The 27923-nt window shown below is 44.0% G+C and overlaps 1 protein-coding gene across 1 annotated transcript in view; it reads right to left on the bottom strand.

Annotated features, from left to right (window-relative positions):
* Positions 1–249: 249 nt before the first annotated feature.
* LOC148021232 (uncharacterized) overlaps positions 250–27923 on the bottom strand; it is a 51468-nt gene continuing 23794 nt past the window's right edge. The window contains exon 4 of the mRNA XM_087699064.1: positions 250–490. Coding sequence (XP_087555190.1) covers positions 412–490 — 79 coding nt within the window. The 3' untranslated portion in view covers positions 250–411. The remainder of the gene's footprint in view (positions 491–27923) is intronic.

Here is a 27923-nt window from a genome sequence, read left to right as displayed (position 1 = left end):
GTAGATGTGCCATGGATGTCAAGTTACAATGATATGATGGTTTTCGACAAACTCTAACTTGAATCTTACTGAAATATGACCAGCACTAGCAGGCTACAATATTCCCACCATAAGAATCAAGATTCAAACTACAAGGACCAATCTCAAGTTTATGACAAAATTGGTGGTATTGTAAGACTCATTTCTTCAATTTCCATTATTTTGATAGCAATCGTTAATACTTCTCGGTTATAAAAGCTTATGCAATCATTTCACAGAGCAAAACTTCTCAACTTTTTCATGAAAAATAATTCTGTATCGATCAATTACAATTATTGATGTGTACATCTCAAAACCAAGTATTAAGTTAGAGACTGCAATCCTACGATACTCCAGATGATACATAATGTACGTGACTAAGCATTAGAAAAATCACTCTCTCTTGATCCTTTTTGCCTCGTCTTCAAGTTTTTGTATATCTCGATAGTATCTGCACATCCGACTTAGTACCCTGTTTTGCAAGGCAGACAGACATAAGAATTGGAAAATCTAATGGGCTCCACGCAAAAGTTTGTTTAGTTCTAGTTGAAAATCATAATTGAATTGTAAAAATAAAATCAAACGGGCTGCTATAGTAAAGAGAGATGAACATCAATCCCTGCTATAAAGAAATGCTGCGGAAAATATTTACTAGGGGCTCAGACCACATCCTGGTTAAACTATTGTGCAAACCTTTTAACAGTAAGCAGTCCCTGCAATTGGTTCCTAGCATAGTACCTCCTGCTGTACTGCTAGCATGGAGCTGCCTTCTGGACACAGTCACAGCCTACAGGTGTCCGCTTGCTCATGGAGTGATGACAGGGTGAATTGCACTCTAAGAAATTTTAAAACAGGAATTTCAGAAAATACATGCAGGGTTGCTCAGGCTCAATTGAACCCCACACTTGGAACAGGCCTTCAAAACAAGGACTAAGCTATATTAGAATCAACCCATCCAAGGGGCATTTAGAAATATACATACTTGATCATCCATCGAAAATTATAAGTGTATCAGTATGTGTCTTTCTACCTTTCCTATTGGTACACACTGCTCGAGAGAACATAGTAATCAAACATTCAAACAAAATTTCTGTCAACAGTTTGACTGTAAATCATGTGGTAGTAGATGCTTTGTTCAAAAGACCCCATGTAGATGTCAGAGTGAAGCAGTGCGGAAGTGTATGACCAATACAAAGAGTGAAGAGAGAGAGAGAGGAGAGAGAGAAAGAGACAGTAAAATGCAGAAAATCTGCAGTGAGGAATGCTGTATAAGGATGCAGATATATACATGGGTGCAGAGAGAATGTCTGCGTACGTCTCCACCTCGAAGATCTCACACTCCATGAAACCCGAGAGCAGTCTCCACAGTCTACAGCCTAAAAACTGAGAGCACAACTGTTCAAGAGTGTGGAAACTGGGGCCTATAAATAGCCCGAGAAAAAAACATCGAATAAGGCAGGTCGGCTGCATTAAATGCAGCTGACTCCACAAAACTGTCTGACCACCAGCTGCAGTCTGACCTGCCCTGCCACGTGTCTTGCTGACGTCAGCTCCTGCCTGCCTGTCCAGGGAATGCCAATCTTTTAGCACCCCCTGGCTAAGGGATCTGGAGAACTGTCGAAGTAAAGCCTAAGGAAGCGCCTTCATAAACAAGTCTGCAAGATTGTCCTCTATCTTGCAGTAGACCAGAGCAATGGTCTCATCCAAAATCTTCTCTTGAATGAAATGGTACTAGATCTCCATATGCTTCATCCAAGCATGAAACACGAGTTTCTTGGCCAAAGCAATGCAACTCTCATTGTCGCACTGAAGAACAGTAGGACCTCTCTACGGGCAGCCAAGCTCCTCCATGAGCCTGCGAAGCGACACGGTCTCACAAGTAGTAGAAGACACTACCCGATACTCAGCCTCAATCGAAGATAGGGCAACCGTGGGTTGCTTGCTACTGCTCCAAGAAACAGCACCAACACCCAAGGTAAAGTAATAACCTATTGTGGACCTCCGATGATCCACATCACCAGCCCAATCTGAATCACTCCATCTTGTAAGTACGAAGTATGTAGCACCTGTACTTGCTGGATAATAGATCCCAAGATCAAGGGTCTCTCGAAGGAACCGCAAAATCCTCTGAGCAACTTGCCAATCAAGTCAAGAACATCTAGCTCAACAAGGAGACTCAACATCAATAGGATCTCTATATACTCAATCAGTGTCTCTTGGCACTTGTGTATTTAAATCACTCATGAATTCATTGATTTTACCTCAGCTGCTCAAAAGTTCATTCTCAACACTTGTAATGATTTAAAGCCCTATTGATCAAATCCATTTGTAAGTCTCAATTTCTTTGTGAAAGGTTCGAGTGTCCTCATTGTAAGACCTCCTTCTAAGATGACTGAAGTGGAACAAATAGCAAAGCTTAATGGTCTTGACTTTTGAGGAATTTTGAGCATTATTGACGGAGGAGGAGTTGAGGCTAAAAGCCTGAGAAGGAAGCAACAATGGAGATGCTACATTCTTTGCCAATGCAAAAGGCAAGGGTGGTTCCTCCATAAGAAATGATGGTAACCAAAAGAAGAAGGGCGGTAAGAAGAAGCTGCAGGCAAAGATGATGCATGCCCTATTCTCAAGCCAGCGGTACAACAGCATTATGACCAGAATCAATGTACCTCTGCTCGACAGTATCGCGGCGCAATCGCTGGACGAGGTGAACCTCAATGGGTTCGTAAGAAAGACAATTGAGGCTTCGGCAAAAGCCCTGATGACAGGAGGAAGAGCCGTGGCAGGAGAATCCCCTTCACCTCGATCGACCCGCAAAGCCTCATCCTCCAAGGCCTCCACCATAGGGTTTGGAGGTGTCCTTACCGCAAGCATTCACGAAGCGATAGGGCAGGGACAAGCAGGAGAAGACAAACAGGGAGGTGACGAGAAAAGTGGCGAATCACCGTCGCAGTCCCAGCCTCACGTGGAAGAGCAGTCTCCAAATCAAGGAGCCAACCAATTGCCTATAATGGGTAGCATCCGCCAAAAGAGAATCGAAATGAGATGTAGCCTTCCAATTCAAGTCCATAGGAGTGCTAAGAGACTTGCATGCCGCCATCTTGCACGTAGTCAAGAGTTCCTATACATATCATTGTTGCGAAACAGAGATCCCCCTCAAAGTTTGATACATCTCATGACCTAGGAAGAAATGAAGAAGGCCCATATCCATCATCTTAAACTTCTCAAGAAGTGTTACCTTCATCTGCTCAACCATGTGAGTATGGTCACCTGATCACAATCAAGTCGTCCACATAAAGGACAAACAACACACGACCTCCACCTAAGGTGTGAACATAAAGTAAGGGTAGCCTTGGAACATCGATACCCCAATTTCTCTTGGAGAAACTCAATCTTCTCATTCCAAGCACGGGAAGCCTGCTTAAGGCCATAGAGAGCCTTCCTCAACTTGCACACCTTACCATCAAAAGAAACAAAGTCTAGAGGTTGCTCAACATAGATCTCCTCCTTTAACTCCCCATTCAAGAAAGCAAACCTCACATCTAGCTAATAGACCGGCCATCGCCTATGGCTAGCCAAGGCAAGAACGGCACGAATAGTAACCATCGGAGCTGTAGAGGCAAAAGTATCATGGAAATCAATGCTTGGGCGTTGGGAATAACCTTTAGCAACAAGGTGGGCCTTGTGCTTGCCCAACGTGCCATCACTGTAGTACTTGGTCTTGAAGACCCATTTGACTCCAATGATCTTCTTATAAGGAGGCTTTGGCGGAAGATACCAAGTGCCATTCCTCTCAATCAACTCCATCCCCTGCTCCATCACTCTCCACCAACGATCATGCTATAAAGCCTCCTTCATGGAGATGGGCTCTCGATCCTGCGTGACACTAATCATCAAACAATAATTAGTTTTCACAAGCTCAGTGTGCTATGCCTAGTTCCTCCAAGAATATCCTACGGCTGCCACTCCTTAGGGATCCCCTTAGTCCCTGCATCACAAAGAGTGTCACGAGCCCAACGAGGAGACTGGAGCTCGCCTCCTCGCTCTCCATCTACTGAAGTATCTGGAAGGTCCACTAACGGCTGTGATGCAACCAGTGAGTCCGGTGGCTAGGAACTATGCTCCTCATCCGAAGAAGAGTCCTCAAGAGGCAGAAGCTCCAGAGGAACAATCGCAGGTGCCCAACTATCATCGGGATCTCCAAGAACAAGGTGTTCCTCATCCCCCTTTGAGGCTCAAACTTCCACAAATCGAAAATCATGTCTCATGTAGGCATCCCGCTTGACAAGGTCATACAATCACTAGCCTTGAAATTGCAAGCTAAAGGCCACAAACAGGTCTTTTGGAAGCCGCTTCAAATTTGTCACACTGTGTTTTCGCGATGTTAACATAGGCATCACACCCAACAATCCGAAAATAAAAAACATCTGGCTTAGACCCAAAGTACGCCTCATAAGGAGTCATACCAACAACATCAGAAGTAGGGGATTGATTAAGAATGTGAACTACAGTAGCTACAATCTCAACCCATAGAGGTTCACTAAGGTGTTTGACGATGCTCCATCATGGTACGCACCATCTCGATTACACTGCAATTCTTCCGTTCCAATATGCCATTCTCCTGAGGGGTGTTTGTATTGGCAAACTACCACACTTTGTAGGCACACATGATAAAACATGTCTTCATTGCAAAGCAAGTCTGGGGTTATGTATTTGGTACTAAGAGAAAGTGTATAGGCATTGTTACACAAATGATGTAGGTTCATCTAGCTCATCTTCATGACTAATAGATTGTCAATACCAGCTCCTCCTCACACAACTAATCAGCTAAGATGGGAAGGGCGAGAGTTCCCGAGCACATGCATTGATTGCACTTTTGTGCAAGAGACAAGTCATTCCACATATTCAATCATGCACAATTGGGCCAAGGACTTGGGATGTACTTGCCTCTTTGTATTGAGCATGTAATAAGACATATGTTGCCTTTTTGTGCAAGCAGCTCATGATAGAATATATGACAAAAGGTGATTCACTTGATGCATACATTACTCTAATAAAGAAGAGAGGTGCTTGCTAACATTGATGAGATTATTCCGTATGCATCTCTTATCTCTATTGTCTTGGCTGCTCTACTTAAGTCATATCAAAGTTTTGTCTCTACATTCTACTTGCTCACCAAAGAGAATGCCAATGCATATACTTTTGATGAGTTGGTCTCATTGCTATTGCAAGAGGAGCAATCACAAGTCAATCGCTCCAATATGATGGATACTCAAGTATCTAGAGTGACACAACTTATTAACTTAGTTGTGTCCACACCGCACAAACATTGGGCACTGCCCAAAATTTACCAATTCTAACACCCCCCTTATTGCCAATGTGATAGTGTACAAGGAGTGAATCAATCATCAAAAGGTAGTAAGTTTAAGGATTTTCACAATTCCTCAATATTTTCACATAACAATGCCTTGGTGAAAATATCTAAAACATTCTCCTATATTGGATTGTAGATCATGTTGATCTCTGATCTCCCCTACATGTGATCTCTCTCTAACATAGTCATAATGTATCTCAATGTATTTCAAAAAAGTATGAAACAATGGATTCCATGCTACTGCAATAGCACTCTCAGTGTCTCAAAGAATAGGAGTGAATCCCTCCAAATGAACATGAAGATCAACCAATACACGGCATAGGCAAAGGCATTCAATTGCCGCTATGAAAGCTTCCGTGTACTCTGCTTCACAAGATGGGATAGCCACAATAGGTTGCTTCTTGTTTAGCCAAGAAATGCATGATTGGCCTAGAAAGAAATAATGTCCACAAGTAGACAAACCATATGATTGTGTTCCTTACAAATATCCAAAAACGTGATTTAACAGCTTGCTAATATAGTTTCCTTGGATTACACGGATATCTACTCACCTATGATACTACATACTATATGTCAAGACGAGTGTTGTACAAATAGATACGGCAACCCATAGCTTGGACGTAAATAGCAACATTTGATAGATCACTACCATCATGCATTGAAAGTTTCAACCCTATTTTCATAGGTGTGCTCATGGATTTACAATTTTGCATGTTAAACCTTACTAGCAACTTCTAGACATATTGTAACTAAGACATAACAATATCATATTGATTTTGGGTGAATTGAATGAATCCCCCAAAAAAGTGAAGCAACCATATATCTTACATAACAAAGTAGACTGCAATTCAGCTCTAAAACCTACAATTTCTCTCATTTGATCTAGTAAGCAACATATGATCTACATAAAGAATGATGATTGCTAAATCCCCCCCTTCCTTCTTGACATAGAGGGTGGTTCAACTAGGTTGTTTTACAAACCTTGTGCGGTCAAAATGCATCTATCTTGGAGTATCAAGCACGTGGAGCTTATTTTAAGCCATATAAAACATTCTTCAACTTGCATACCTTGTGCTCTTGGCCTTGCACAACAAAGCCTGGAACTTGTACAGCATGTACTTCCTCTTCCAATTCTCCATTCAAAAATGTTGTTTTAATATCCGATTGATGTACATTACAAGTGAAATGTGCAACTATAGCAATCACAAATCTAATTTAGTCATCCTCGATGTAGGAGCAAATGTTCTCCTAGTTAATGACCTTTTTCCAAGCATATACCTCCATATGTGAAACTTAGTGCAAAGGACAGCTCTACATCTAATGATGAGAAGGCTCAAATGGCCAAGATACCATATGCTTCACTTGTTGGCACTTTGATGTATGCTATGGTTGCTACACGTCCTGACATTGCCTTTGCAGTGGAAGTGGTTAGCAGATACATGGCAAACCCTGGTAAAAAGCATTGGGAAGCAGTGAAAGGTATTATGAGATACCTCAAAGGCACAAAGGATTTGTGCATCTACTTTGGAAAGCAGAAAGCATCTATCGTTGGCTTTACGATTGCAGACTAAGCTAGTCATGCGAACTGTAGAAAGTCCACTTCTAGGTATGTATTTACCTTCACGGGAGAAGCAGTCTCTTGGATCTCCATGCTATAAAAGTGTGTTGCATTGTCTACTACAGAGGCAGAGTATGTGGCTGCCACTGAGGCATGCAAGGAGGCTTTATGGCTTTCACGTTTGTGGGAGAGCTTGGCATTATAGAGTTACCTGTTCTCCATTGTGATAGTCAGAGTGCTATCATGATAGCACGGAATCCGGTCTTTCATGCAAAGACATAGCACATACAAGTGAAGTATCACTTCATTAGAGATCTACTTGATAGCAAGAGCATTGAGCTTGTAAAAGTGTATACAGATAATAATCCTGCAGATCTTCTCACGAAGGGTCTTCTATTACGATTTTTACAAGTATGTCTTCTATCCTCAGCTGATACCCTACTCCACTCTCAGGAAAAACAAGCACGAGAAAATCTCTCTCTCCACCCGACCACGCTCAAGAAGATGCTGGAGTGCCACCCCATCGTGACTCCCTCTACCAACTGTCATTACCTGGTGAGTTCTACTATTTAAGTATTACTCACTTACTTCCTAAGCTCCCCTTAAACCCGTACGGGTGCCCAAAGCCCCACGACGGTCATCCCTCGTGCTTGTCTCCCCATAAGTTACATTTATTAATGCAACATTTCCTCCCTCTTAAGAATCGGTTTTGTCCTCAAAAACGATGGTTGGGAGGTCCAACTATAAATTGGGAAACCTTTTCCTTAAAGTACTTACTCGCTCCTATGTTGAGCTTTCTTCTGAACAATCTTTCCATTTCACCAGATATCCTTGATAAATAGTATTCTTTGTTCGTCTGTTACGAACATTTAAAATTCTTTCTCATTCATGTGGAATAGATTTTTCACCTAATAGCTCTTCAATGTTATCATTTAAGATTAAATTATCCATATCTCCGAGTTTCTTTCTTAGCTTGCTTACATGGAAAACTGGATGTGTTTTACTACCAGTAGATAGTTGGAGCTTGTAAGCCTCTTTTCCCATCCTCTTAAGTATTGTGAAAGGACCACAATACCAGGGTGAAAGCTTTGGACATCATCCCATTTTCATGGTTTTAGTTTGTTCAGGCACCTTAAGATAGACCAATTCCCCTTCCCCAAAGGAGATGTCTCTTCGATGAGGATCTGCATAAGCTCTAGCTCGATTTTTGAGCTTTCTTAATATTTTCTTGAGCAAATTGTAGCATACTATTCATATCCCCCAAGAAATCCTTTGTTGCCTGAACCTTTTCCTTATGCAGTCCTACTGCATGAGGAGCTCTGGGCTGAAACCCGTACATGAGCATAAATGGACTATATCCAGTGGAAGAGTGTTTGGCACTATTATATGCAAACTCTGCTATCGGTAAATACTCTTCCCAATTAGTTTGCCTTTTACTTACATATGCTCTCAACATATCTTCAAGGATTTGGTTAACCCTTTCACTTTTCCCATCTATTTGTGGGTGCTCCGCCGTGCTCATGCTAAGTTTAGTATCCAATTTCCTAAATACATCACGCCAAAATTGACTATCAAATTTTCTATCACGATCAGAAACTACATTTTCCAGAAGGCCATACAATCGGTATATGTTCTCTATGAACAATCTAGCCAATTCTAGTGTTTTAACATCAGTTGAAGTTGGAATAAACCTAGCCATTTTGGTTAACCTATCCACAATCACCCACACAGAGTCGTGCCCCCTCTGTGTTCTAGGTAACGCGACAATAAAGTCCGTGGAGATACTCTCCCATTTTCTCGAAGGAATCTCTAATGGGTGGAGAAGTTCTCCCATTTTCAATCTTTCAGCTTTATTAACCTGGCATTTATTACATTTGACCACATAGTCAAGGACATCCTTATTCATTCCAGACCAATAGAACTGCCTTTTAATAAGACTATAAGTCTTATTAACTCGTGGATGTCCCGCACTAGGGGTATCATGACACTCAAAGAGTATCTGGCGCCTTATTTCTTCATTTTTCGGGACACATACCCTACCCTTGTAGAGTAAATAACCATTATCAATGGTAAAATTCTTCCACTTGAATCCCATTTGAGCAACCCCTAATGCTCCATTTCCTTGTTGAACGTCCTCAGATATTCCTTTCTCAATGGAGGCTCTTCCATTTGGATCCCCATTTTCTATTGCTTCCCATATGTTGAAATATGCTGGATCAACCTGGCATTTTCCTTTTAAAGATTCAAGTAAATCGGAAGTGAACTGAGTAAAACTCAATTCATTTATGATGGGCATTCTGCTGAGTGCATCAACCACTATATTATACTTTCCTTTTCTATACATTATCTCATAGTTGAACTCTTGGAGGAGTTCGGCCCATCTGGCTTTACGCTCTTGTAGATCCGGTTGGTCATTAAGCCACTTAATGCTTTCATGATCCGACAAGATCAAAAGTTTGGCACTGTACAAATAGTGCCTCCATTTCTTCATTGCATGTACTATTGCATACAGCTCCCTCTCATAAACGGAATAATTCCGTTTTGCACGGTCTAATTTCTTGCTTTCAAAAGCAACCGGTTGACCCTCTTGTAATAAGACCGCACCTATTGCCCTGTCACTGGCATCAGCTTCAACGACGAATGGTTTATTGGGATCCACAATTAATAGTACTGAAGCTGTAGCAATAGCTACCTTAAGTTTTTTAAAACTTTCGTTTTGGTCTGTTCCCCAAGTAAAGCTCTTCCTTTTCCCTTTAAGTTGGTCCGTCATTGGAACAAATATCCTGGCATAATCTCGAATGAATCTACGATAAAATCCAAATAAACCTAGGAAGATCTGCAACTCTTACAGGTTCCTTGGAGATGGCCATTCAATAATTGCCCTTACTTTTTCTGGATCAATCTTGATTCCCTCTTTCAAGATAATATGCCCCAAATATTTTGCTTGGGCTGCCTAAGTGCAAGTATCATGACTTTGGACATGTATGTGATGCATGTCAGTTTAAAAAGCAAACACGCTTTTCATTTATGAGACATGTATGGAATAGCTCACGACCCTTGCAGTTGATACATTCAGATGTATGGAGTCCGTCTCATAATGCTTCGTTTGGTGGTGCTCATTACTAAGTATCCTTCATTGATGATTTCAGCAGGTATACTTGGCTTTACATATTGAAACAAAAGGATGATGTGTTTGATGCATTCAAGGACTTCAAGAAGCATACTGAAAATGAGTTGAGCTGTAAAATTTCATGTCTTAGATCAGATGGAGGTGGAGAATATGTCTCTAATTGCTTTGACAGGTACCTTGCTAAACATGGGATCAGAAGACAGTTAACTTGCAGCTATACACCGCAGCAAAATGGTGTGGCATAAAGGGAAAATAGGATACTGATGGAATCGGCAAGAGCTATGCTGAATCACAAAAGTTTGCCAAATGGTTATTGGGCTGAAGCAATAGTGACTGCTGTGCATGTGCTGCATAGAACCCCTACAGTAGGAATTCATGATGTAACTCCATATGAGAGGTTGTATGGTCATAAGCCTGACATTTCACACTTAAAGATATTTGACAGCATTGCATATGTGCATGTTTCTAATGAAAAGAGGAAGAAATTTGATCCTAAAGTTATTAAGAGTGTGTTCCTTGGTTATGCACAAGACCGGAAAGCTTACAAGTGTTATGTACCGTCTACACAAGAGACATTGATTAGCAGAGATGTTTTTTATGAGCTGACATCATGGTATGGTAATCCTGTTGTAGTGGCTACTGATGGATCAGCAAGCACTAGTAATGCTGAAAATACACCTACAATGAGTACATCTATGAGTTGTCCTACATGTGATGGGTCACCTACAGTAAGTCCTTGGTCAGGATACTTACAGAGTCGTACTCCTACGTCCACTAACATGGATATGCCAGTGAGGGGGAGATTGGATAAGGAAAAAGAAAAGATGCTTAAGGATGTGACAGATCCACTTACAACAGGTTATGAGTCATCTAACAGCGACAGTTTGGATAGTGAGTTGAGCATTCCATCTGTTATGACGCTTGGGGCAAGGCAAAGTCGTTATGTACCGCCTCATGAGAGGCAAGCTCAAAGTGAGCCACAATTACGGAGATCTGAGAGAGTTAGAAAACCAGTTGACAGATTTACATACACTAGTTATTCAGCCCGCCATTATGCATATATGGCTAGTGTGACAGGTTACAAAGAACCTACAAAGTTTAATGATACAGTTACAGATGATAACTGGTGTGCTGCCATGGATGAGGAGTATGCAACCTTGGCTGCGCATGCAAAGGCTGGATATTATGGCAAATGGATGTCAAGAATGCTTTCTTGAATGGTGATTTGGTTGAGGAAGTATATATAGAGCAGACTTAAGGCTATGTTCACTCGGACTTTCCTACACATATATATAAGTTGAAAAAGGCTGTATATAGATAGAAACAAACACCTAGAGCATGGAATGCTCAGATCAGCAGTTATTTACAACTACATGGATTTAGATTGGGTGATGCAGATCACAGTTTGTTCACGAAGAAGACAAATCATGGATATGTATTTCTAGTGGTTTATGTAGATGATCTTATCATCATTGGAGATGATGAAGAGGACATTGTTGAAATTAAATCATGTTTACAGGCTAAATTCAAAGTCAAAGACCTTGGTGAACTAAAGTATTTTCTTGGGATTGAGGTAGTCTCTACGCTTCAAGATATATGGCTGCTACAGAAGCAGTATGCTCATGACATGTTACAAAAGTATGGTATGGTTGAATGCAAGCCTATGGAGACACCTCTTGATTAGAATGTCAAGCCCCAGATTGTTGGGAATGACATAGAGAATGTGACCATGTATCGACAGATGGTGGGCAACTTGATATACTTGACTATTACTCGTCCTGACTTATGTTATGTTGTGGAGCTAATAGTGAGTTCATGCAGAAGCCTCGCAAACCACATTTAGATGCAATCAGGAGGATCATTAGATATTTAAAGGGTAATACAGGTTATGGGTTGTTTTATGCATATGAAAAATCTCGACTTGGCAAGGTTTACTGATGCTGATTGGGTTGGTTGTGCCTGTGACAGGAGGTCAACCAGTTGTTATGCATTTGGATTGGGCGACAATATGATTAGTTGGCAAAGCAAGAAACAGCCTATTGTTGCATTGTCTAGTACAGAAGATGAGTACACAGGAGCTGCCTTAGCAGCTTATGAAGCAATTTGGTTTATGAAACTGTTGAAAGACTTGGATATACAGCTAGAAAGCAGAGTGAGATTGCATTGTGATAACCTCAGCAGTGTTATGTTGGCTAGCAATCCTGTCTACCATAATGCTAGGTCCAAACATATTGAGGTTCACTACCATTTCATCAGAGAAATGGTTCTTACAGGGCAGATTGACTTGATTCATGTGAAGACTGAAGACCATGTAGCATATATATTTACCAAGCCTCTTGGTAAAGAAAAGTTCATATACTTCAGACAGCTACTTGGAGTTTATCAGATGGTTTGAGCTTGAGGGAGAATGTTAGAATATCAAGCTCCCGCTACTCTTCAGTCAGTCTATCTTTATGTGTGTAACCGACATTAGTTGGATACAGCTGTACATGTGTGTGACATTCAATAAGTCGGTGTAGTCAGTGACTTAACCACAATTAGTCTTGGTTAGTCATACCTATGTGTATAAGTCTCTTTCAGTTAGTATGATGAACAATGAGCTGAGACTCATCTTCCGCTCCACTCTGTCTCTCTCCCTCTCTTCCAACACTGAATAGGTTGCATCAAACTGCGGGATGAAAGTCAAAGCTTTCAATCTCCTAGCTATCCAAAATCCATTGGATTAGCACTTCCGTGACGGCCTTGCATTTGCATTCCTTGCCCCATAAGTACCAACTGTTTTATTCCATTAGCATCTTTGGAAGCTTCAAATGAAGGGTTTGGCATTATCTTCGGTACATCTTGCTGTCCCAAAGGTGTAGAAGACGTCTTCTTCTTCTTGCCTTTGCTGTCCTTCTTTGGAGCATTCAAAAATCTGGCAAATTGAGGATCCTTTGCCAATTTAGCAAAGAGATTTACTACTGTCCTCATCCACTTCTTGAACTGGTCATCAAATTCCTCTTCACTTTGCTGGTCATCAACCTCCTTATGCCCTAAAGGCCGTGCATCTTGCCCAACAGCAACATTTTCAGGTTGCTGTCCATAATATCAGCCTTGTCCTCCAAGGTCAAGCATTGCATTTCCTTCATTCCCATGTGAACGTTCATACTGAGAGGCATCATCATTGCTTGAGTCTATCTCACTATGTGAAGACATATTGCTGTAATTTCTCAGCTGCGAGTAAAAATCAAGGGATTGAGTGGTATCACGGCAATGGAACCATGCAACCAGCCTTCCTTCCGTGGATGGGTGGTAAATCCCTGATTACAACTTAATTACAACAGCAAACAATTAATGCAAATCTGAAAATACAAATTTACCTACTGATCTTGGACAATGTAAATTCGATTGGCTCCAAAATTGGTGCATCTTTCAGTATTTCTTTAGCTTTATTGACGAAGGAGTTGATTTACAATGGGATTCTCCCAATCCCTTTTGGTATTCCAACTCCCCTTGCTGTACAAAATCATCAGCAAGTCTCCAATTTGATTTGCCCTTTGATTCGAGCAATCGATTGGCCTTCACCCGCTTTGATGGGGATGGAAAATACCCCAAATTCAATTATTTGCTGGTCCCTCCACTTGAATAGGCTAAAAACAGCTTCAGCCATGTTGAATCTAAGTCTTGCAGCTTCCAATTTCTAGCACTGTAGAGAGAGAAAATTCAGAATTTTGTCGCAAAGAATGACTGAAAATCAGTCAAATGCAACTGTTGCCTTGCCACAACAGCATGTAGATGCAAAGAACTAAAGAAAATCAGTCATTTACTGCTGCTGCCCTGTCTCAACAACCTGTAGATGCTGTCACCTACTGTTGAATGGTCTTCCTCTACCCCTAGCTGCCTCAAAAGGTCCTCCAATGGCAGCAAATCAGACCAACAGCCTCCTCTCCCTCTCTCTTGCAGGCTGAATTTATAAAAATGCTTCTCTCCAGTCTCTAAAGACGTTTTTCAATCTTGCATGGGCATTTTTGATAAGTGGCAACCCTCCCAAATGATTTTTCTTGCATTTTCCATAATTAAATATTAATTTTCAGTCTTTAATCTAATAACTATTTCGGTTCTCTGAAAATTAATCTAATAACTATTTCGGTGCTTTGAAAAATTATCTGACTAGCCAATAATTAAATTGGCTAGGCAACTTCCATTCCCGAGTGTCTCTGTGCCATCTTTGACCATCAAATTGACGTTAGGTACCATTAAACGCCACTTCTCTAGTGTTACCAACTGACACTTATGGCCAAATGAATGACCTAGGCCAATAACTGGCACCACATACTCCCAATAACCTGTGCGGTATAACTTATAGCAACCTTTGCCTTTGACATCCCGTGATTTCTTCACGTCCCGAGCTCATAAATTTCCTTTAACCCCAGTTGCACCTCACATATGTAACATTTAGTTAATCATGTGATTAAAAATTAATCCACATGTTAAGTGAGGTTTCAAAAATACATATCCTCATGACATTCCTTGAGTTTTTAACTACTTTTTTTCGAGGGGAAAGAAAAACCCTATTCTTGGAGATCCGAGTCATAGTCGAGCACCATAGCCAGTGTATATGGAGCCTATGCCTCTAAAGACTCCACCGACCAATGAGAAGATTGCTTCTCCACCAAATTCCCCACCAATGGATATTCTAGAGCCTTCGATAGAGGCAGAGCGATAAGGGAAGTATCGAACGCCTTCTCGGGCTTGTGAGACACTCCCTGATGCAAGGACTGGGGGCTTCCCAAGGAGTGGCATGTTGAGCTAAACACACTTTACAATTGATTAGCGTTTTTAAAGAGCCCCAAAACACACTTAATAACGCAAATTTGGTACACGGTTCGAGAGAGTTTCAATGGTCCCCCAATATCCTAATTTTTGGGACACTCTTCAATATCTATAAATAGTCAAGCTCCCCACCATTCACCCTTATCCCTCTAGTGCAGGTTCTCACTCCTCTATTGTGTTTGGTCCATCTACCATCGTCATCTCACAAACTGCCTCCTCCATCGTGCATTCGACTCTCCATTAGCCACGTGAGAGGTGGCAACCCTTCCTCATTATCAACCGTCAGCCTTGTAGTCTACATTCGACCTTTTCACCCCCAAGTAACAATTGACAACCATCTTCTTACTCCTCCCCGGGCTTGTGAGACACTCCCTAATACAAACATTAAGATGCTTCCCAAGGAGTGGCATATTGAGCTAAAACACACTTTATAGCTTATTAATATTTTTCTATAGCCCTAAAACACACTTAATTAATGAAAAACACAAATTTCGAGCGCAGTTCGAAAGAGTTTTTGTGGTTCCCCAAAACCCTAATTTTTGGGACACTCTTCAACATCTATAAATAGATAGGTGCCCACCATTCACCCTTGTCCCTTTAGTGCAAGTTCTCACTCCTCCACTATGTTTAGTCCATCTACCATCACCAACCCACAAACTACCTCCTCTGTCGTGCGTTCGACTCTCCATTAGCCACGTGATAGATGGCAGCCCTCCCTCATCATCAAGCATCAGTCCTCCAGTCTGCATTCGGTCGTTTCACCCCCAAGCAACAATAGGCAACCATCTTCTCCCTATTCGTGACCATCTTCTCCTTGCTAACGAACATCCTACAACTGCGTTTACAGCTTCCTCTTGTCGCCCTCTACTCCAAACACCTTCCTTGCTGCCGCCTCAATCATTTGACCCTCTGGTGATCAATGTTTGGTGTTTTCCTGGACTAGCATACTCTCACTAGTGGTCACAACACTTGGAATCCATCTTCAGCGAACGTCACTCTCCAACACTGCATTGCTCTGCCCTTGGGCATTCTATACACTCTTATATTCATCTACAGCATTCCTTCACTTCAAAGTTTCTTCTCTACGTGTTTATCCCTATGTTTGAGTTTTGAATTTTTGTGTTTTGCATTTTGCATTTAGGGTTTGAGTTTTGCTTGTCTTTGTGTTTCAGTCTTGATCGTACATGTTGTGTTTCCTCGGTGCAAACCCTAACATATCTTCACATGGTATCAGAGCTAGTGCTCTTCTAAAGAGTATCTTGCGGGGATTGTGGAGGCTAGTCTTTATGCGAAACTCTCACACAACTCGATAGACTCATAATGTCTCAAGTACCTTCTTCTTCGGATCCCATGGCACTCTATCAAGCTTCTCCATCATTGGAAGCTTTGAGAAGACATTATGGTCTCAAGAAGAAGATAGACACACCTTCAACTTTACCATCTTCTTATCCTTGTTTTGGTCATCTTACAAATTGCGCATCACGTAGTTCAATTTATCCTCCTCCAACGAGTGCTACTACTCCGTCTAGACTGATTGGTGAGACTAGCCATCTCTTTGATCTTGGAGGGATTATGACATTCGGCACCTCTCGCGATCCATCTCCTTTATCTCCATTAGGCCTTGTGTCGGGTTCATATAACCCTTTCAAGTCATATGAGCCAAAACCCTCTTTTATTTCTCCTTTTAGTGTGCAAGATCCGAATGGTTTCCAGTATGTTATCTTTAATAGAGAAGGCTCTTGAAGCAAATACTCTTCATCAAGTATATCTCTACCATCTGTTTCATTTAAGCAAGTAAACCGCACTTCTCAACTCCCTCTCATCCCTCCACTATCTTTTCCACATTCTGATCTACTCACATTCTCATTCCAAAATCTTAGATTACACTTCGCTTCCGCTCAAAGCACACTAGGGATTGGATTTTCCATCTCCACTCCTAACACACTCTCTTTCTCCATCCCACCATCTACCTACTCTCCCATCACTCCACAAAGATTCCAAAATCTTGGATTACATTCCACTTCCGCTCAAAGCATACTAGGGATTGGATCTTCCATCTCTGCTGCTAATACTCTATCTTTCTCCATCCCACTATCTACCTACTCTCCAATCACTCCACCTCTTTGTGTATCGTTAGGGAAAATGCCACTTTTTAACATTGTACCTTCCATATACCCCCACTTTACCACATCCTTCCACACTAGGATAGTTATGATGGAAATCCCCCTCACTACCCTTGGACACTCACAAACCCCCCCATATGACCTTTCAAACACAAGAATATCCACCCTTTGCTTATGGACTATCGTTCCACATCCCTTGGGTCACTCCTACGTATGGATTTCCATCCTCTACTCCCCGTGTCCCTATCCCTTCACCATGGGCTCCTTAGGCAGTTACCATACCCATCCCTAGTTCATCCATGCCCACATTTGGATCCGCTGTGCACACTTCTTGTATGCATGGTAGGCACTCTGGGATTCCTTCCCAAGTGTACTCCACTCCCCCACCCTATCCCCCTATTCAACCTACCCCCATTATCACCTCCATCTCCTAGCACTGCCACTCTTGTTGCAACGACCAAAAATACCTTCATGGATAAGACTCGTTTTAACGAGACGTGTAACAAACCTTTTGAATATCAATTGTTACAAAGATATATTGACTCAATTAATTTGATGCTCATGTACTTTGAAAGGCGATTTGTATTATTTAAGTGTTTTAAAATATGATTAATGTTCATCTTTCTATTCAAGGATAATCAATGACCCAAATATCCTATAATTATACTTGGATGGTCATTGAAGAGATACCAAGAGAAGTTAAAAGTTTAGTCGAGCGATTAGATTGACCAAAAAGCTCAAATGACTAAGACTTTTACACTCAAATAATCGTATTAAATAGAAGCCCATTGTCACAACTCTATAGAAACAGAATTTGTATCCTTATTCATTAATTTGTTTATATAATGATTTATTAAATTTGTTTCCTTTGCACTAATTAGATATAAAGAAAAGTGCATTGGAGCTAGCCACTGATGAGTGGTCACAGTTTATGGTGGACCCACGCCGTGGGTTAGAGAAAAGATAAATCACACTTCCACCTATATGGCCCGATTGGGCACCTGTGACCAGAACTCATGTATATCAGGGTTAAACTCGCACACAGAAAGGATTGATGCCTTGAAGTGTGGGCTAGATCCGCCAAAACAGACAGTTACAATCAACAAGATGGCATGATCATGAAATGCTTGTACAATGTGCATGTGTGGGCTGAAAGCTTGAAATGCACATTTCTTTGCATAGGAAAGTCACATGAAGATTCTGATACCATTTTTGCGATGTACACGGAAAAAGCTTTCATATGACACCCATATTGGGGGATCCCTAAATTTTAGGAGCCTCGAATTAGCCTAAAAATGCTAGTCCTAAAAAATAGGGATGTCATTCTAAAAATAGTAAATTCTGTACTCTAACTGTGCTTACTAAATTTAGTTGTTTCTATTCTTGACAGTATTCAGCCCAAAAAGAAAGGCCATAGAGAAGAGACAAGTGTCAAGACACTTGTCACAAAAGTTTCCAAGTGTCCCACCACTTGTCACATCTCATGACATGTGGCTGGACACTAGTCTTGTGCTACTCCACTTTCCCCTTTTGTACTAGCTCTTCCCTCTCCTATAAATAAGAGCATCTTCAACCCTCAATCTTATCTCCATTACTTTTATATTTTCATGGCTGTAATTTTGTGAGTAATTTTCATTTTCAGCTTTAAGTGTTCATTCTCTTTTATATTAAATCTCGAAAACAAGCGAATTTCATAATTGTTAAGCATACTACATTGTTCGGGGCGTTTACACCCATATAATGAGTGGTTTCAAAAAGTGAAACCAGATGCCCATGATCAAAGAAACAAATCATGAACCGGTGAATCTATATAATGAAGCTTTTCAAAAGCTAAATTTTTCAACTACTAAAATTTAGAATATTACTATTTTTGAAAGTTGCTCAAATGGAATTTATGTTCACGTCAAAGGCTCCAAAATTTCACAAACAACAATTTTGTCTTCAATAGCTATCTCAAATTCTTAACGATTTGAGAGATTTTTAGAGTAGAAGGTTTGAAAGCTTCTTTCTCTAGAAAAGTGACATGTAGCATCTAGAATAGCACAACTGTCATTTTGAAAACAAACACTTATTATTTGTAGCCTCTGTCAGAGTGCAGCGGTGCGGAAGCGTAGGACTGAGAGAGAGAGAACGCAGAGAGAGAAGGGAGAGAAAGAGACAGTGTACACTGAAGATCTGCTGTATAAAGAATGCTGAATACAAAGATATACACGGGCGCAGTGCGCTGGACTGCGTGTCTCCACCTCGACGATGCGACCTGCTGTCCACCTCGAAGTCTGCTGCAGTCTGCACTGTCTGCTGTCTGAAATCTGTGAACAGAGACAGAGATCTGCACGGCACCGGTCTGTAATCTGCGACAGAGAATAGTGGCCAGACTGCTGAAAACGTCAGCAATAAATAGGCGAAAAATCACCTAGAACGGGGCTCAAAACTGGGGCGCAGCCTGGAATAAAATGGCTGCAGGCAGTCGGACTGCCACGTGGCAGTCCGACTGCTGCAGGTCCGACTGCAGCAGTCCGACTGGACTGCACCAGGCTGGCTGTACCTGCCTGGCTGTGATCCTCTCTAACACCCCCTCTCAGAGCTTGGGCAGGGCAGAAGCCTGAGGGATCTGGAATGTTGCCGAAGTAGAGCCTGAGGAAGCGCCTTCGTAAACAAATCCGCAAGATTATCCTCCGTCTTGCAATACTCCACAGTGATGGTCTCATCCAAAAGCTTTTCTCGGATGAAATGGTACTGGATCTCAATGTGCTTCGTCCGGGCATGAAAAACAGGGTTCCTTGCCAAGGCAATGCAACTCTCATTGTCACATCGCAGCAATGTAGGACGAGTCTGGGGGCACCCAAGCTCCTCCAACAATCTCCGAAGCCACACAACCTCGCATGTGGTGGAAGACGCGGCCCGATACTCCGCCTCCGTAGACGAAAGGGCTACCGTGGGCTGCTTCTTGCTACTCCATGAAATAACACCTGCACCCAAAGTAAAGCAGTAACCTATTGTAGACCGCCTGTGGTCCACGTCACCGGCCCAATCCGAGTCGCTCCAACCTGCAAGTACAAGATCTGACCCATCTGTCCCTGCGGGGTAATGAATCCCCAAATCAGACGTCCCCCTCAGATACCGAAGTATCCTCTGAGCAGCCTGCCAATGCACCGTCTTAGGTTCACTCATGAACCCTGCCAAGAGCCCAACAGCAAAACATAGATCAACCCTGGTGTTGAGAAGCCAAATCAAAGACCCTATCAACTGTCGATAGCGGGAAGCATCCGCCAAAGGAGAAGCTGAGTGGGAAGTGGCCTTCCAGTTCGGATCCATAGGAGTAGAGAGGGCCCGACAATCTTCCATCTCAAAAGTCACCAAGAGCTCCTGTACATATCTCTGTTGGGAGAGAAAGATCTCCCTCTGAGACTGATAAATCTCATGGCCTAAAAAGAAATGGAGTAGACCCAAATCCGTCATCTCGAACGTCCGATGTAAAGCTGACTTTGTCTCCTGGACCTGCTGTGCATCATCACCTGTGACAATCAAATCATCAACATATAATACAAACAGCACACAACCATCCTCGGAAGTGTGAACATACAGCTGCGGATCGGCCTTGGACCGCCGATATCCCAACTGAGATTGGAGGAACGAATCAATCTTCTCGTTCCACGCTCGCGGGGCCTGCTTGAGGCCATACAGGGCCTTCTTCAACCTGTAGACTTTCCCATCTGAAGAACCAAAGCCAGGAGGCTGCTCGACGTAGATCTCCTCCTTCAAATCACCATTCAGGAAGGCCGACTTCACATCCAGCTAATAAACAGGCCATCTCCTATGGCCAGCCAAAGCAAGAACAGCTCTAATGGTTGCCATACGAGCGGTAGGGGCAAAGGTGTCATGACAGTCAATACCTGGGCGCTGGGCAAAACCCTTAGCAACAAGGCGAGCCTTGTGCTTATCCAAAGTACCATCACTGAGATATTTGGTCTTGAAGACCCACTTGACTCCAATCACCTTCTTCTTCGGGGGGCATGGCACAAGTGACCAAGTGCCATTCCTCTCAATAGCCTCCAACTCAGCTTCCATAGCTGTCTTCCATGGGGCGGACTGTAAAGCCTCCTTCACGGAGGTGGGCTCTCGATCCTGCATAACTCGGGACATCAAACAATAATTGGAGCAAACAAGCTCCGAAGAATGCGCCTGGTGCCTCCGTGACCGCCGCGGACCATCCTGCGGTCCCCACTCCTCAAGAACCCCCTCGATCCCTGAATCACGGAGTGTGTCACGGGCCCAGCGAGGAGGCCGAACCTCCCCTCGTCGTTCTCCATCAGTAGAAGACTCTGGAATGTCCACCGGTGGTAACTCCTCAGAAGGATCCGGTGGAATAGTAGACTCTGTGTCAGAAACAGAATCATAATCAAACGGCACAGGCTCCAGTGGAACTGTAGAAGGAGCCAAACTCTCCCCTGGATCTCCAAGAACGGGATGCTCCTCACCCGTTGAAGAAGCCGGAACCTCCACAAACCGCACATCACGGCTAGTATATACATCCCGCTTGACGGGATCATACAGTCGGTAGCCTTGGGACTGGGAGCTGTAGCCAACAAATACCTGTTTGCGGGAAGCCGCTTCGAATTTGTCACGGTGAGCTTTGGGAATGTGAACATAGGCATCACACCCAAAGACCCGAAAGTAAGAAACATCTGGCTTCAACCCAAAATACGCCTCAAATGGAGTCATCCCTTCCACGGCCGAAGTAGGAGATCGGTTAAGGATGTGGACTGCAGTAGCCACAGCCTCGGCCCACAGAACCTGAGGGGTCTGTCGGTGCTCCATCATGGTGCGCGCCATCTCGATCACACTGCGGTTCTTCCGTTCTAGAATACCATTTTCTTGAGGAGTATTCGTATTGGCAAACTCCTGGTGAATTCCTCTATCTGCACAAAACCGAGCAAATTCATTAGACACAAATTCACCTCCCTTGTCGGATCGCAAGGTCTTCAACTTCCGGCCTGATCGGTTCTCCTCAAAGAGAAGCCAATCCTTGAAGTGCGAGAAAGCTTCTGACTTTAGTGCCAAAAAATAGGCCCATGTCATCCTGCTATAGTCATCCACGATCAGCATAAAGTACGAGCTCCCACGCAGGGACTCATTCCTCATAGGGCCACATAGATCCGTAGATACTAACTCCATCGGCGAAGTAGACCGCCGCGAAGCGGTGTGGGGAATGGCATCCCGATGCTGCTTCCCCCTTATGCAGGAGACACATGGCTGCTGGCTCACCACTATATCCGGCAACCCTCGAACAAGCTGTCCCCGTGACGCCTTCCGAAGATAGTCATAGTTCAGGTGACCAAACCTAGCATGCCATAATTCAGACTGTGACTGTGAGGTAAGAAGAAGAGTAGAGAGGGCAGTGGAAGACTTCAATTTGTAAATGCCGTTCTCCTCATATCCAGATGATAGAACCTTCCTCGATTCACGATCAAGGACTCGCACTGTAGAACTGTCAAACTCCACCAGAAGACCAAGGGAGCAAATCTTATGGACTGAAAGGAGATGGTACCCCAATCCTGGTACATGCAAAACCTCTGAGGTATGGGTGCCACCTCGTCCATCCGGAATAAGCTGCATCTTACCCCGACCTGCAATAGAAACTGAAGAGCTGTCTCCAATGAGAACCTGCCCACGCGAAGGTCGCAGCTGGGCAACACCATCTGATGAAGGAGTCATGTGCCGTGAGGCACCACTATCAACAATCCACTCTCGAGCTTGGGGAGCCGCCAGCGCAGCATCAGAAGCATTCGGTGAAGCGTCCTCAATGACAACTAGATGTAGAAATGCAGCTGATGAGGGTGCAGCCACCGCTCCAGAATCCTTAGTATCCTTCTTCTTGGTGTCCTTCGAGTCTTTGTCAGGGCAATCCTTCTTCCAATGGCCAGTCTTTCCACAAATATGGCATGTGGAATCTTTGTCCTTGTCCTTCTCCTTGTCCTTCTTGGACTTGTTATCCCCCTTCTTCTTCTTTTGGTCCTTCCCCTTCTTCTGAGAGGCTTGACCTGTTAACGCCTCCGTCTTGGAAGCATTCTGTCCCTTTAACTGTTCCTCTTGGTCCAAGACCATAGGAACCAACTCTTCCCAGCGAAGAGTAGACTCTCGCCCCGAAGCAATAAGGGCAGAGTAAAATGTACCGAATCGTGGCGGCAACTGGGACAATAGTGTGATCGCCATGTCTTCGGAGGAAATCGGCTTCCCCGCATTCTGAACCTGCATCTGTAACTGCCTTAGCTTGTTAATGTGTTCCCTTAGCGAAGAAGACTTATTGACGGACAAGGTCCACATCTGTACCTCCAAAGAAACCCTCTTCATCAGGGTCATCCGATTGTACATTTGATCAAGCTCCAGCCATATCTCACGAGCCACCGTCAAGTGCTCGATGTGAGCGATCACGGCTGTAGTGCATGATAGAAAGAGAAAGGATCGAATCCTGGCATTCAGTTTGTCCCAATGAGACTGGGCCCTGGCCAACTCCGCACGAGCATCGGAAGAGAGTTTGGACTCATCTCTTACCGAAGGCCGGTCAATATCTTCCTGTACCAACTCCGCCAGATCATAGGACTCAAGGATGGCCAACATCATAACGCGCCAAATGCGGTAGTTGTCGCCGTCGAGCTTCTGATCTGTAGGAAGAGCCGGTAAGACAGGCACCTTCCGGTCCATAATCGCCTGGAACTCCAAGTCCATCTCTGTAGACATCTGCACCTGTAATGCCTTCTCAAATGCAAAAGCAGCCCCCTCTGACTGAGTAAACTCAGCCTGCTAAGGCTCTTCAGCGTCCCGAAGCTCCTTCACCCGCCGGAGGCGATGAAAAAGCAAAACCTACACTTTTAGGTTGAAAACTCAAACTTTCTCCGCGTCAAACAGCAGTAAACAGCAGCAAATCCACCACCTGTGCGCCCACACTCGTTTCAGCCTTGTTCCAAGGCGCAGCCCTCCTGTCTGCCCTTAAACGCAAAAAACGCAAATTTGTGTCGCGATGGAAACTCCTCTTCAGGTTGATTCTGCGCTCAGTCAGCCCTCAAACACTGCTCTGATACCATGTCAGAGTGCAGCGGTGCGGAAGCGTAGGACTGAGAGAGAGAGAACGCAGAGAGAGAAGGGAGAGAAAGAGACAGTGTACACTGAAGATCTGCTGTATAAAGAATGCTGAATACAAAGATATACACGGGCGCAGTGCGCTGGACTGCGTGTCTCCACCTCGACGATGCGACCTGCTGTCCACCTCGAAGTCTGCTGTAGTCTGCACTGTCTGCTGTCTGAAATCTGTGAACAGAGACAGAGATCTGCACGGCACCGGTCTGTAATCTGCGACAGAGAATAGTGGCCAGACTGCTGAAAACGTCAACAATAAATAGGCGAAAAATCACCTAGAACGGGGCTCAAAACTGGGGCGCAGCCTGGAATAAAATGGCTGCAGGCAGTCGGACTGCCACGTGGCAGTCCGACTGCTGCAGGTCCGACTGCAGCAGTCCGACTGGACTGCACCAGGCTGGCTGTACCTGCCTGGCTGTGATCCTCTCTAACAGCCTCTACTTTTCACTTTTGAGCACCCAAGCCCCACACCTATATATTGGAGGTTTCTCTTTTTATTTGCAATAAGCTCTCATACTAAAATATCAGCCACATGCTTTATACTCTTCTATCTATCTCTCATCCAAGAAACACTTTCTACTTAGCATTAAAGAAGAAAATCAGCTCGCTGCTCGGAGTTTGCAAAAATTAGGATTTCAGAATTACAACAAATCAGCCCTTTTGTATATGGTTCAAGCACTTCGTGTCTATGGTTTTGTTTCAATAAATTCCTTTGAAGGAGGAGGAACCAATTGCCCTCTCCACATGGTGTCTCTGTTAGCAGAGTATTTGTCAGCTTATGTGTGAGTCTGAGCTTGATCTGGGCTGGGCATTTTTATTAGGTATTTTAGGTATTTTTCTGGTGTGGCATTTTATGCCAGTGGAGCATTTTTATGCACCAGTCGGCCAGCTTTAATGCTGTCCGACCAGCATTATTGCTCCCCACTTTTTCAGCCTATTTATACTCAGTGGCTCCTCCTCAGTCAGTCACTTCATCTTCACCATCTGCAGACTCTGTGGAGAGAGGAGCCAGTGCCAGTGCTAGTGCCCACGCAGCCAGTGACTCACTGTTGTATGCGACTGTCTCGTGTTCAAATATATGGATTCCATTTCCCGTGCATACATCTGAGTTCTCATCTGTATCGTGTTCTTTCTTTTCTCTTTTTGTCTTGTGTTTCAGCAGTTTATTTCAGCACATGTTTATGCTTCCACCGCTGCTCCACTTCTGACATGGTATCAGTTTTCAGGATTTGTGTTTCTGCTGTGTTTTCTTGCTGATTTAAGGACTGTTTTGTACCCCTGCTGCTCAGACGACTGCTGTCGCAGCCAGGCGACCTGTTTTGGGGCTGTTTACAGCCTGCGTTTTTTGCAGTCTTTCTATCGCCTGCTGTCTACGCACCCTCTGCTGCCTGTGTTTTTCATCTGCAGCTGCTGGCGACAGTTTTCTACCTGTTTTTCTCCAGTTTACAGCTGGGCATTTTTATTAGGTATTTTTCTGGTGTGGCATTTTATGCCAGTGGAGCATTTTTATGCACCAGTCGGCCAGCTTTAATGCTGTCCGACCAGCATTATTGCTCCCCACTTTTTCAGCCTATTTATACTCAGTGGCTCCTCCTCAGTCAGTCACTTCATCTTCACCATCTGCAGACTCTGTGGAGAGAGGAGCCAGTGCCAGTGCTAGTGCCCACGCAACCAGTGACTCACTGTTGTATGCGACTGTCTCGTGTTCAAATATATGGATTCCATTTCCCGTGCATACATCTGAGTTCTCATCTGTATCGTGTTCTTTCTTTTCTCTTTTTGTCTTGTGTTTCAGCAGTTTATTTCAGCACATGTTTATGCTTCCACCGCTGCTCCACTTCTGACATGGTATCAGTTTTCAGGATTTGTGTTTCTGCTGTGTTTTCTTGCTGATTTAAGGACTGTTTTGTACCCCTGCTGCTCAGACGACTGCCGTCGCAGCCAGGCGGCCTGTTTTGGGGCTGTTTACAGCCTGCGTTTTTTGCAGTCTTTCTATCGCCTGCTGTCTACGCACCCTCTGCTGCCTGTGTTTTTCATCTGCAGCTGCTGGCGACAGTTTTCTACCTGTTTTTCTCCAGTTTACAGCCTGCGTTTTGCTGATTCAGCATCTCTCGTGGCTGGATGACTGTTACTTCAGGCCGTTTTCTCTGTTTTTGGCAGTTTTTGACTGATTTTTTTGACTTTCTGCAGCAGATTTTGTCTTCTATTGATCAGATTTTGGGTTCTAATGTGAACTCTCATTTTCTGTAGTCTGTGCTTGTGTTTTGGCTGTGTTTCCTCTCTAAATTCCATCTCTTCTCTACTTCTCTTCTTATCCTCTCCATATGGCTCCTCCGTGCACTTCCACTGATGATAAGTTACATGGACCTGATTATCTCACATGGAGTGCTGTCATGAAAGCTTGATTTGTGCAGAAGCGACTATGGTACATCGTCTGTGGAGCTATTGCTCGACCTCTCCGTCCTTTTCCTCTTCCTGAAGACTTTGATGAGGACAACCATGAGGACGCGGTGCTCACATGGGACTCGGACGATGCCCGTGCTTACTTGGCGTTGCTTCGCTGTATTTCTAAAGCGGTCTTACTGGCGGTTACCTCCTGTAGGACGTCTCCTGAAGTATGGCAGAAGTTGCAGCAGATGTACGAGGCACCTTCCACCATGCGGGCCGTCACACTTTATGGCCAGCTCCAGCAGATGAAGTTTGAGCCGAAAGATACTATTCAGTCTTTTCTTCTTCGTGTTACGCAGGTACAGGACCAGCTTCGGCACATGCAATCTGCTCTTCCCGAGGTGCATCTTGTCGGGACGGTCCTCTACAAGCTCCCCCCGGAGTTTGATGGAGTGGCCAATGCTTTGCGGGCGCAGACATCATCGACTCCTGTCAGTTTTACACATATGACCTCGATGCTTCTTGAGCATGAGGCATCCTTGAGATTACAGGGGCGGCTTCCGGCACATTATGGAGGTGAGGCTTATGTAGCTTCAGAGAGGGGTGACGGGAAGAAGAAGTCGAAGGCCCAGTGTTACCACTGTGGCAAGAAGGGACATTTGCGGAAGGACTGCAAGAAGTTAGCGGCTTCCAGGAAGAAGCAGCAGAAGACGAAGCGGGATGCTGACTCTACCGATGAGTCCTCTCCTTCATCAGACTCCGACTCCGATCCTCCGACCAAGGTGAAGTCCAAGGCGCGGAAGGGATCCTCTTCTTCGGATCGCGGGAAGGGCTTGGTGGCCCCTTCCTCGGCTGCTTTCTAGTGGTGGTGATGAGGTCATCCCTCACGACTCTCTTGTGCCAGAGAGGGAGTGTGAGCGGGTGTTCAGATGGGGCAGCCGCACCTCATCTATACTTTTATACAGGTGCACAGGTTCCAGAGAGGGACGTCCCTGACGCATCGACTTCAGTCTGGCGGAATCAAATCCTGGAGCTGGGATTGACATCCAGGTTCATGCTGAGCTAGTTATCTGACAGAGAGCGGGAGGCTTTCATCTGGAGCTCACATGAGGGGACACTTTGGCGGTCTTGCCAAAGGCGGGGACTCCATGGTCACCTATGTTCAGGGGCATTTTTGACAGGATGGTCTTGTATGCTCCTGCGAGACATTGATGATGGACACAGAGACATGCTATGATCTTCTCTATTTTCAGGTGTTTGGTACACTCGACATCGACATCAGGTTCTCTCCGAGGCACCTTGGTGGTGGCTTGATCACCCACTGCTTGGGTATCCATGGTTCTACTTGGTGGTTCTATGTTGTATAGTTTCTGATCCCTTTTCATTGTA

This window comes from Lygodium microphyllum, chromosome 18 (assembly GCF_053477565.2).
Source record: "Lygodium microphyllum isolate KBCC chromosome 18, Lygodium_microphyllum_v1.1.10, whole genome shotgun sequence".
Taxonomy (NCBI): domain Eukaryota; kingdom Viridiplantae; phylum Streptophyta; class Polypodiopsida; order Schizaeales; family Lygodiaceae; genus Lygodium; species Lygodium microphyllum.
The sequence above is the reverse complement of the archived record's forward strand: the minus strand, read 5'-3'. Positions and strand labels throughout refer to the sequence as shown.